General features: G+C 43.2%; 1 protein-coding gene across 1 annotated transcript; it reads left to right on the top strand.

The window, feature by feature from the left end:
- The first annotated feature begins 476 nt into the window (after nucleotides 1-476).
- On the top strand, nucleotides 477-9,716 carry LOC121683520 (4F2 cell-surface antigen heavy chain). The gene is given in 11 exon segments (XM_042063156.1): nucleotides 477-629; nucleotides 942-1,359; nucleotides 1,683-1,847; nucleotides 5,275-5,372; nucleotides 5,735-5,812; nucleotides 6,333-6,388; nucleotides 6,595-6,790; nucleotides 7,240-7,347; nucleotides 7,543-7,584; nucleotides 9,219-9,352; nucleotides 9,354-9,716. Coding segments are annotated over 10 exon segments (1,608 nt in total). The 5' UTR covers nucleotides 477-629; nucleotides 942-950; the 3' UTR covers nucleotides 9,676-9,716.
- The last annotated feature ends 2,139 nt before the right edge of the window (nucleotides 9,717-11,855 follow it).

The raw sequence follows: 11,855 nt of genomic DNA, 5'->3' as shown, positions 1-11,855 counted from the left end.
CATAATCATCCTGTAATGATTAATGTGTTGATGACTGTGCTAACATTAAGATAAACTCTGTTCTTTTCAAAATGAGAAATAGCTTGTCAATTGTCATATTTTGTCTGAGACTTAAATAGGCCAGCAACAATCTGGTACTTTTATAACTTGGAACGTAGCAAAACGGTCCACATTTGCCATGTTATGTTGAGGTAGCCAGAACTTTCCTGAAACGTTACATGAAAGTCTCGAGTGCAACGTAATTATGGGACTATTGATAAACGATTACCAAACGTCCACTAAAGGTGGACAAAATGTAACTCCATTTACGTCATGTGTTAGTAGGGATGTCGCCTAGAATTTAATAGAATAGAATAGGCCTATCCTAAATGTTCACACATGACATTCAAAATCTCAGAAGAAAGAAGAGGTTAGTGTACCATTCTGACGTGTCCTAGTTAGGATTTTGGACCCACATTTTTGTGGAGGCACTTGGCTACTGAGTGAGGGGATAGGTCTAGGCCTATATTGTCGGCTAATTGCTACGGCTGCTACGCGCAGGGCGTTGAACAACACACACCTGTGTTCAGACTCAGAGCAGAACGACTACCAGCTGGCCTAGACAACCTCGACTCCCGCAGCACCCGAATGTAGGCCTAATTTTTTTGCCTTCTGAAAACTGTCTTTCCCTTTTCCTACGGTCAATTCGCACGTCTCGTGTGATTTCGATAGTTATTTATTTCCAACAAGTCCATAGAATTGCCATGTATGCTACACTTAGGCTGCGTTTTAAAATGAAGTAGGCCTAGGCATGCTTCAGAGAGGTAATCGTAACCTAATGAATTCGCACAGGAAAGGTTAATTTGAACTTCAACTAAACCTAGCTTACTATCTAGGGCCACTCTCGCTTTGCTTTGTAACCTTTGTAACTTTCCATCAAAACCTCACTCTGAAACGCGCAGCTGGACAGCATGCCTCTCAACGCGGATGGTGACGTGGGCTACGGCAGCGTGAGTGCTGGGCCGGGGACGGTAGGCCTACCAGGGCTGGCGGGCAACATGGGTGGCACGGAGACGGTCCCCTTGCTCATGCCGGAGCCGGAGCCGGAGCCGGAGCCCGAACCGTACAGGTGGAAACCCCTAAGCAAGGAGGAGTTGGAGATTACCGCGGGCAGTCCGGGTTGGAAGAAATTCCGCTCCCGCCTGGTGATCCTGTTCTGGCTCACCTGGCTGGCCATGCTCGGTGCCTCCATCGCCATCATCGTGCAGAGCCCTCGCCCGGTGGCTCCCAAGCTGCGCTGGTGGCAGAAGGTGGTCTTCTACCGGCTGCAGCCGGCATTGCTCATGGACTCCGAGGGCGGCGCTGTCGGCGGATTTGAGGGTGAGAGAACCAGCGTGCTGGGTCTTCAGTCGGAGAAACTGATGTGTTCATGGATAAATGAGAGCAATTAACTTAAAAATGTACAATTGCTTTAATATGTAGAGTGTGTTAAAATGGTAAGAGTTGGAACACAAACCCAACATACTGTATGATTCAACAACTGGTCCAGAATATAATTTGGTTTGAATTAGACCCCAATTGATGCACCCTTTTTAAATAAATAAATAAATAAATGTACATTGTATTACCTGAATAATACAAATTAGTAGGTTAGGTGTTTTTATGGATAAGTAACTTTTCTTCCTGCATCTACCCACATGTAGTGATGCGTGAGCGGCTCCCGTATCTGAAGTCGGTGGGGGTTGGAGCGCTGATTCTGGAGGGGGTTTTCCCCAAGAGCATCTCCCCCTCCAACCTGACTGAGCTCAGTCACAACATCGGCACCATGCCCCAGTTCCAGCAGCTGCTCAAGGAGGGACACCATGCAGGTGTGTGGCTTATAGCCTGAACCGGCCCCTACAGTATAGACCCTTTCAACAAGAAAAACAAAAACAATGCTTGAACATTCTATTTTGTTCCCAATCTACTTCCGCTTCATTAAGATAACATATGCAACTGAAGCCTTGTGGGAACAACTATGATGCTGATAATGGAACTCTCTTGAAACGGTCTATACCTACCCAGGGATGGGAAGGTGATTTGGCCCTATTCCAGCCCAAATACTGGCTACAGATGATAAAGTGATAGCAGCCAGTCACCAGAGGTGGAAAAAGTATGAAAATATTGTACTCAAGTAAAAGTACCAATACCTTGATGAAATATTACTCAAGTACAAGTTAAAATACCGATCTGAAAATGTACTCAAATAAAAGTAAAAAGTAGTTAATTTAAAATGTACTTTAAGTAAAAGTTACTTTAAAAGTTTTTTTTTTTTTTGGGGGGGGGGGGGGGGGGGTGGGGACCAGAACAACCAGTTTTACCAAAGACTTTCTAATGAGGAGATGCAGCACTCAAAAAATCCTCCATAGTAAAAATCCTCCATAGTAATACATGGGGTTAGTTTGTAACGCCAATATGGCAGTTGTCTACACATCATATGTCTACACGTATCACAACCCTTCCGCGGCAAAACGTCGACATGTGAATACATTGAGCCAATCATGTGGTGTGTTGTAAAATACATTGAGCCAATCATGTGGTGTGCTGTGAAGACATCGTGCCAATCATCTGTTGCGATCTCGCTGCTGGAGCAAGATTGGTGTCGTAAAGCCTTACGCACACGCATTTCTGCTGAAATAGATGCACGATAAGTGCCCAAAAACTGTTGCAATATGGCCGCCGAGTGGAGGTACTTGCGTGAAAAGGACGTTGAGAAATGGAGATCTATGTGAAAAATCACCGGAGTTCTCCTTTAAGTTTGAGCAGTTGCACTCATCCTTGGGTCATTTGCACTCATCCTTGGGTCGCTTTGCAGTGAACAGTAATCCAGCACAACTGAAAAGCCCCTCACAGGCAGCTGAGGCAGGCAGGCCAATATTGAGTTGCAGAGTTTTTTTTATATTTGGAAACGAGCAGAAGGTTCAGCAGATTAAAGGGCGTCGTACTGGGGGGGGGAAGTGGGAAGTATAGGGCCCCAATGGAGGAGAGGGCCCGTGAAAATACAGGAATACAGGGGGCACAACTTTTTCACCAGGCATTAGTAATAACTCAGGTAATCCACACATAAAAACAAACAACTCCATAAGTAGAGTCATGTAATGAAGTGGAATAACACAGGGGAAAAGTATTAAACACGCTAAGAAAAAGCACTAAGGCAAGGAAAGGGAAGGAACGAGCTGGAATCTGTATAGAGAGTAGTTATCCTTCTCCTAGGCCTGAATCTATCTGTGCAAATTAATATAAGCTTGGTTAGTAGCCTACATATTGATGGGCTATAAAAAGGTTTTTCATTACCAAGGTGTCACACAAGAAACATTTCATGATGGATAAAAGCAAAAAGCTCTCCCAAGACCTTTGCAACCTTATTGTTGCAAAACATATCAATGAAACTGGTTACAGATGCATTTCAAAACATCAGAATCTTCCAGTAAGCAGCATGGGAGCCATTATCTGCAAGTGGAAGAAACATCACTGCATCATCAACCGGCCATGCACAGGATCTCGTAATATTTCTGACCAGGGAGTCAGAAGGATGGTCAATTCTAAGAGCCAAGGACCACTCGGAGAAAGCTTCAGAAAGACTTGAAGGCAGCCAATTCAATTAAATAGTTCTGGAAGTAACTAAAGATCAGGATTCACAAGAGGGACCCCTGGAATCTGTTTAGAACAATGGGCCAAAATCAGACCTGATACTGCGACTAATAAGTTTTGTCATACAGGAAATGTCTTGAAGCTGTCTTTACAAACAGGCTTTTCCACAAAGTATTGAAGAAATTTCAGTAGGCACGTTCAATCCTTTTTTTCTGTGTCATTCCACTTTAATACACAAAACTCTTATGTTTGGATTTTTTATATGTGTGTTAATATAATGTGTGGTGAAAATTTCGAATAGACTCACTGGAAGTTTAGGCTAATTACTGAAAAAAAATAAGCGTTCAATACTTATTTCCACCATATATTTATTTTACCTGAATATTTTAACTTCCAAATTAAGTGTCAAAATGAATGTCAGACGAAATTTAAAGTTTGACTGTTTTGTATACAAAATCCAGTCAGTGAAAACTGTGTAAGGTCACTCTCACTCTCCCTTGCTAAAGAGCTAAATGGTTTAGTCCGCCTGCACGATTCAGAAGGTAGTCTATCTTTTGTTTATTTAGTTGAGCATAGCTAGTGGACCACTAATTGTTTTGCTGCTGGTGCAATGTCTTTCTCCAAGAAAGCCAAGTCAGGTTACTAAAAACAGGAAAAAGAGAGACATCAAAATGAGGGGAAACAACTGCTAATAAACTTCTTTCCAAAGAAAGGTGAGCACAAACGTCAAAACACGAAATCCCATGGTGTTTGCTTAAATATCTCCGCAATCATTAGTGCTAAAACGAACCGAGACAACCGATTGGAATAGGGGAAAATACACTTTCATAGGTTAGGCTAATCTGATGCATTTTGTGATCCAGTCTCCATCACTTTCAGAAAGACTGCATGGCGCCAGCTTAATTCATGTCCTGTTGTAGGCTACATGCTGATCATTATCACTAGGCTAGTGGTTTAGCGCGCGATTTTTTTTTTTTATTATTTTTTTTTTCTCTCTCCCTTTCCGTTTTCGTTAGTCTGTTTTTTTTTTGTTACTGTTGTTTTTGCTACTGTTTTTTGTAATGGATGGGATTTTTGATGTAGCGAAGTACAATACTTCACTCAAAATGTAATCAAGTAAAATTTAAAATACCGATTTTATAAACTACTTAATAAATACAAAATACACAGAAAAACTACTCAATACAGTAACGTGAGAATGTATTTCGTTACTTTCCACCTCTGCCAGTCACTATAAGCCAATGAAGGGGGTGTATTTGGGGCTGTATAAGCTTTGTGATGGGAGATTAATTTGGGTCTATACCAGCCCTTATAGACTGGTTTCTTATTTACCAACATTACTAGATGCACACTTGCTGGTCACATTATAAACTTAAAACTAATAGGTTAGGGGGCCAGAGCCTCATGGAGAGATTTGTCATTAGAGGGCAAATTGGGCACTTGCCTGCCTCAAGAAGAACTTCTATGTTTGTTTCCTTTTACATGAAGTGAATTTGAATGTGAAATGCTTAAAAATGAGGATGAAAAAAGTTGTTTTAAATTAAAACAATAGGACCTTCATACATGCTCACACATGCACAAATATTAACATGCACTATAGGCCTACTTGTGATCAAAAGTAAAGTAAAATGTAGGGTATATTTGTCTTTGTGCATGTGTGTGCAGGTATGAAGTTCCTATTGGACCTGTGTGATGTGGAGGTACTTGAACAGGAACCAGCAAACACATCGGAGGGCCTTTCTGACTCCTCAGGATACGTACAGGTGTGTGCAACTTGGATAACCTCTTCCCATGTGTACCTGGCCATGGATCTATGGTTTCGTTATAAAGTTTCTTCGTGTGTACCTGGCCAAAGATCTATGGTTTCATTATAAACTTTCCTCATATACCTTGCCAAGATATTTGGTTTCATTTGGGAAATGTCAGTCAGATGTATGAAACTGAGAATCAGGAACTGAATCAAATTAAATTACAAGCAAATTAACTAGCAAACAGATGGAAATACCTAGGCAAATAGCATTAACTGCTTCTTTTGAAAGGAGCGATTAGCCTGAATCCAGCTGTGGTGATGTCCAATCTGATGTGAATGCTAACCCTAGTGATGTAACTCTTTCTTTTGGTCTAGTACTCTTTGAAGTTTTGGCTGGAGCAGGGTGTCTCCGGTTTGGCAATATGCGATACAGATGCTGCCTACTCGGAGAAGGTAAAACCTCACTTCACATTACACATTTAGATGTGCAGTGAAAGAAAATGGTATCCAGTCTTTTTGCTCTTAGCACTTTATTTAGGCATGTTTTAGGCAAGCTTCCATTGACATTCATGAGCTACATGAATGTAGCTTGAATTCTTAATCCAAGATGGCGGCATGTGCAAAACGCAAAGCTCAACGTCTCTCCACTGCATTTCATTGGCTCTGTACCTGTACTCTGTTAAATGACAATAAAGTTGAATCTAATCTAATCTAATCTAATCTAATGTTCTGAGCCAGATTTGGGCCAGGTCTCTTATTAACTAAAGTAACATGACTGTTATTTAGCAGACACATTTATCCAAAGTAACATGGACTCGCAACGGTGGGTTTGGGATGCCAAACTGGGCTGCCTGATTGCCCAGCTGTTCCGCCACGGCTCCCGCATGCCTTCACCTCTTCTGATGAGATGCTGGGTGGGTGGGAGAGGCCTACTGTATGCAATGACTGTGCTGTGATTTATCCTGCCTGTTAGACTCTGATGGAGTGGAAGGCCTTGCTGCAGCAGTTCAGTGAGCAAGACAACGAACGGTACTTATTTCACCTCTATGGAGACACTCGAGTGTGTGTGTGTGTGTGTGTGTGTCCGTGTCCTCTGCATAACTTCCGAACTCTTTGTCCAAACGACAGAGCACAAGTGAGGGCCTTGTTGGGTTTGACGTGAAAAATCAAGGATTAAAAACAATCTCTGTGTTGTGTGGATCTCTCAACCTCACTTGTGTCTCTCCACATGGAAGAGTTCTGGTGGTGAGGGAAACGATGGACAGCTTTGTGGCGTCGAACGTGTCCAGTGGGGGGGTGAACGCGTCGCTGGTGGAGCTGACAACCAGGCCACTGCTGCCCCCCTCCGCCCACCCCCTCTCAGCCGCCGAGGTGGCCAGCGCGGTGGAGGAGGGCCTGCAGACCCCCCGGACAGAGTGGCCCAGCTGGACGGTGGGTAGTGGTCGAGAAAATAACAGTAACACAAGATGTTAATATGTAAATAGCAAATACACTAATATAAATATATATGTAAATATATTAATTAATATGTAAATAGCAAGTATGTATGTATACGTATGTATATGATGAAAATAATAATAAAAAAAACAGTAACAGAGTTGTGTTCAGATATGGCAGAGGAACATTCTTGTTGATTGCCTGGTTGCTCGACATGTTTATTAAATGTTTTTACCAAATTAACATACCGTACACATTCAAGTTCAAAGAAGAACAGGAACCAGGAATATTCACCAGTGGCAAAATGTTAGGCTAAACATAACACAAAGGGGGATTAGTTGTATCATGGGGTATCTGATCTCATGTTATTCACATTATGGAGAGGTTGTGTCCTAATTTAGGCTCTATCACTGTGTGTTTTTGTGTGTGTGTGTGTGTGTTAGGTGGGAGGGCCTGTGTCTCCAGAGCTGCAGAGGATCTCCATGGTGCTGTTGATGACCCTGCCAGGAACCCCGGTGGTCAGTGATGGTGAGGAGGTCACCCCAGCAGAGGTGAGTCACCCACTTTCCTCAAATAGTCTGGTTGCCCCCTACAGGCCAAAATGAGTAATGCAACATGTGCAAAGCGATTCAGTGAGAAGTGGGAGTTTTCTGTGGGGGCTTCAGAGGCTGGGATGCTGTGATAGTTTTGAGAGAGTCTCAAATGTAATGTGCTATTTCTCCCTCTCCCACCCCATCCCCCTCCAGAACACCACAGTGAATGCCATTGGAGATGAGATTTTCATACAGGTGAGTTCACGACTTCAGTTGCAGGTAAGAGGCCAGTGCGGAGTGATCCTGCGGACTTAGCTATAAGTCAGCATATGCTTAAAGCAAAATCAGTCAACTTTGCCTGGACTGTCTGAAAGCATTTTTGCCAAGCATCACACTAAGCTTCTCATCCCCCCCCCCTTCTGTTGAGAAAAAAAAGTATGTTGTCCTGTGCAGCCTTTTAATGGCTGTGTGAAGATGCACCCAAAACAAGTAAACGATTATTAAATGTACAGAAGGGAAACGCAGACAAAACCCCACCTGTCCCGACAGCTGTCAAGTTAAGACCATGTTTGTGCTGTCAGCATCTACCATATCTACTCTCTGGCTTTCCCAGGTGTGCAGGTGTGTTTACCTTTCTGTTTAGCCCAGGATTATGGGCCTGGTGTCATGAACAGGACGGCTGTACAGACCCTTTCATCAATAAAAACAATGCTTGAATGTTCTATTTGGGCCCCAATCTACTTCCTCTGCATTAAGATAACATATGGAATGTTAAAACGGAAGTCTTGTGGGGCCAACTATGATGCTGATAATGGAACTCTCTTGAAAGGGTCCACAAGTGCAGTGTTTGTCAGTGGTTGCCCCAAGGGCAATATGTCTGGCGTATGTTTAGCTTTTCGTTCAGCTGCAACCCCAGAGAAATGAGAAATGGAGAAAGGCTCTTTTCACCAAAACAAAACAAAAACAAAACCAGCTGGCAGAGCGAGTACTGTGTTATCAGACTCTCTTTTGCAAGCAACCAAGAGACCCCCTTAGTGAGATTCCAGTTTTTGTCTTGACATGAGAACCCAAGAGTGAAGAATTGGCTGCCCTCCTAGTCCTCATGTTGTGAGTGACCTAAATAAAAGATAACGACAAACATTCAAAGTCGTAAGCACATTAATTAGATTGCATCAATGTCTCTCATGGCCTCCAAACTCTGCACCCACAGTCTGTTACCCTGGAAATCCAGAGTTCTCGCGAGAGCACAATGGAATTGTCTCTGTGAGACACTCTGGCAATGAGCAATGATGCACGTTACTTTTTCCCCTTGCATTCCGGGGAACCAGCTAAACTGATGAAGACGGCGCTGCAACGTTGGAGACAGTACACATTGGTCGTAGTGTTATCCCATTGCATGCAGTGAGATTTTTAAATGCATACTTGTTGCCGCCCCTCGAGTTGGGCCATTACATTGTTCATGGCCAGGACGCTTAATCTTTCTAGATTATCAGGGTCTGGATTTTCCAGCCTACTGGTCTGTATGGTTTATCACATTTAGTGTGATCCCCACTCTGCACCCACAGTACTAGTCTGTTTGGTTTCCCACTCTGCACCCACAGTACTAGTCTGTATGGTTCATCACATTTAGTGTGATCCCCAGAAACCATTTCTTTTCCTTTTCCTCCTGGCTCGTCATCATGAGGAGGGGCAAATAATGTTTTGAAAAGCATCTGACTTTCTTCTTTCTATATTTCTATCCGATTCTTTCTTTCATGTATTTGTTTGCTCTCTCTCTCTCTCTCTCTCTCTCTCTCCTCTCTCTCTCTCTCTCTCTCTCTCTCTCTCTCTCTCTCTCTCTCTCTCTCTCCTCTCTCTCTCTCTCTCTCTCTCTCTCTCTCTCTCTCTAGGATGAAGGGAAGAAATGGCGTTCCGCGATTGGTCTGTTCCAGTCCCTGAGTGAAATGCGTGCTCGGGAGGAGGCTCTCCTGTTCGGCAGCTTCACCTTCCTCTCCTTCAACGCCTCCACCTCTACCTCGCCCACCGCCCCCGCTGGCCTTCCTGCGCTCGTGGGGCTGCGTCCACTTCCTGGTTCTGCTCAACCTGGGCACCGAGCCCCACGCGCTTTCTCCTGATTGGGCACCCAGCCTGCCCGAGGGCGGGGTGTTTGTCACCAGCACCGGAATGGACCGCTTGGGCGCCGTCTCCCTGGAGACGCTGAGCTTGCGGCCTCATGAGGCCATTGTGATTAAACTGTTTGAGGGGCGGGAGCTACTCCTAAAAGCCTGCCCTGTGATTGGTGGAGACGAGGCACAAGATTTATTTAAAATACAATTATTGGACACATGGTGTGGGGAAATGCATTGAAGAGATTCTAAAGTGAAATAAAGTGTGCATTGCACTGGTAACATCTCAGTGTGCTTTTGACATTATCCAGCAGGTGGCGCCAAACATGCTTTTATTGCCAAGAGGCTGCACTTGCAACGTGTGAGTGTGTGTGTGTGTGTGTGAGAAGAAAAAAAAACATTTTGAAGAAAAGCATCTGGCTTTCTTCTTTCTATATTTCTATTCTTTCATTTATTAATTCATTTTAGCTGTTAATGATGTACTTTCATTTAAGTGTGTGTGTGTGTGTGTGTGTGTGTGTGTGTGTGTGTGAAATACCTGACAGTGATTGTGAAATATGTCTGAGGGCTAACTGGTACTGAGGTAAATGGGAGCATGTGGACACTTGCTGCATATCAGTGATGTGATGCTGTCCCATGTGAACTCCACACAGAATCTTATTTCAAAACATTTGGCGGAAGTCCTCTATGCTTCAAGGGCTTGATGATGGATGTTCCTCTAGCACTGCTTGCTACATGTTTTGTACAAAGCAGACAATTGTGTGTTTGAGAGGTAGGGGTGGGGGTGGGATCTCTTTGGCATTTGTGTGTGTGTGGGGGTGGACAGGCTACATTAAATCTGTCAACTAATTTTCCACTCGCGCGCCGCGCACACTCACACACATGTTGAGCATTGTTCATCCAAGGTCTTTGGCCTCCTCTTATCTTACCGCAGCCAATCACCTGGACTGAGCAGCTCATGTCCAACTGTAACAAACAAACACACACTCCCGGACAGGCTCTCAGAGCTGACAGTCATGGCAAAACTCTTTCACAGGTGCTCCCTGCATGTGTATGATATGGCGCATCAGAGGACAGGGTTTACAGATTATAGCCGTGGAGAGGAGATCAAAGACAGATGGTCACTGAGGTTATCGCAAGTCAAGGACCAGAAATAAACTTGTATCAAACGTTATTTGATGAACATTATATGCTTGAACGTGTAATTGAAATTGGGAAAAGGAGTGTGTTATAGAACTAAATTGCCTGTTGTGGTGTCTTCAATATAGAACTCAAGTCTGTCTCGGTCTGTAACCGTCTGTGTTTTCAATTGTGTCTCCTTATTTGTAAGCTATATGCTTATTTTGCATGAACATGGATACACCATATTAGCCTAACAGTTAATGGTTAAAGAATTTTGAAACATAAAAAAAAAAAATGAAAAGGTTATTATGAACTTCACCTTAATGTGGGAATAACTGGTGGGAAGTGGGGGGAAGAGTTTGCTAACAGAACTGCCCAGTTGTGGGCTTGTCACAACGTTGTAGTTCATTTGTTTATATCCAAAAATGTTAATGTGAACTTAGGAATTTGCCGTTATTGTCACTTGAAAGCAGCAAATGCAGTAGTTTATTTAAGAATATAGTGAGCGTATGTTTTAACCTTTGTTGTGCCATCCATGTTTTTCACACATCCCGACGGCAAAGCACATGAAAGCTCACAGTCGGAAAAACGACTCAATCACGCAACTACAGTACGAGTGCATAACTAAGCATGTCTAACATGGGTGATGTGGCCTTGCAGTGAGGAGGGGGTGACCTTTATTGAGAAATAGAACATACATGAGAATGACCATAAAATAGACAAGATATCGATAGAAAAATATTATTTGATGAATTCTCTGCTTTTATTTGTAGATGAAACATTTTGGGAAAAGGAGTGTTTTATAGAAATAAATTGCATGTTGTGGGCTGCCACATTACATGAGATCAGATCCCTGATAGGACACTTAGAGCAGTTTTAAGCTTGTCTGAAAGATGGGAAGTGATGAGGCTTGTTGAGATATCTGGTGACCGCACACTGGTGATGGGTGGGCTAAAGCAGTTCATGTGTTGGTCATGTCATTATGTTTCATGAAGCATTTTAGCAAACTTGTGTAAGTCGCTAATTTCTGCGCCACCTCCAGAGTAATTTTGATGCTCATATTAGGGGAGATGAATTTCTCCCCCTTGGTCTTCCTACTAGCTCCAACTACTCACCAGTATCACGGGAGGACACTTTTTAGAAGTGTTTGTTTTTAGGATCTTTTTCCACAGCAATGAAAACACAGGGGGCTTTTGAGAGGTTGTGACAGTGAATTACACAACTATACTACTATAGGCCTAGTAGTAGTAGTAGCAAAAGTAGTACAAAAACCTTTAGGTTCTCCCAGTCTGCTGTTTC

This window comes from Alosa sapidissima, chromosome 15 (assembly GCF_018492685.1).
Source record: "Alosa sapidissima isolate fAloSap1 chromosome 15, fAloSap1.pri, whole genome shotgun sequence".
Lineage (NCBI taxonomy): Eukaryota > Metazoa > Chordata > Actinopteri > Clupeiformes > Clupeidae > Alosa > Alosa sapidissima.
This window is presented reverse-complemented; position numbering and strand designations above follow the sequence as displayed.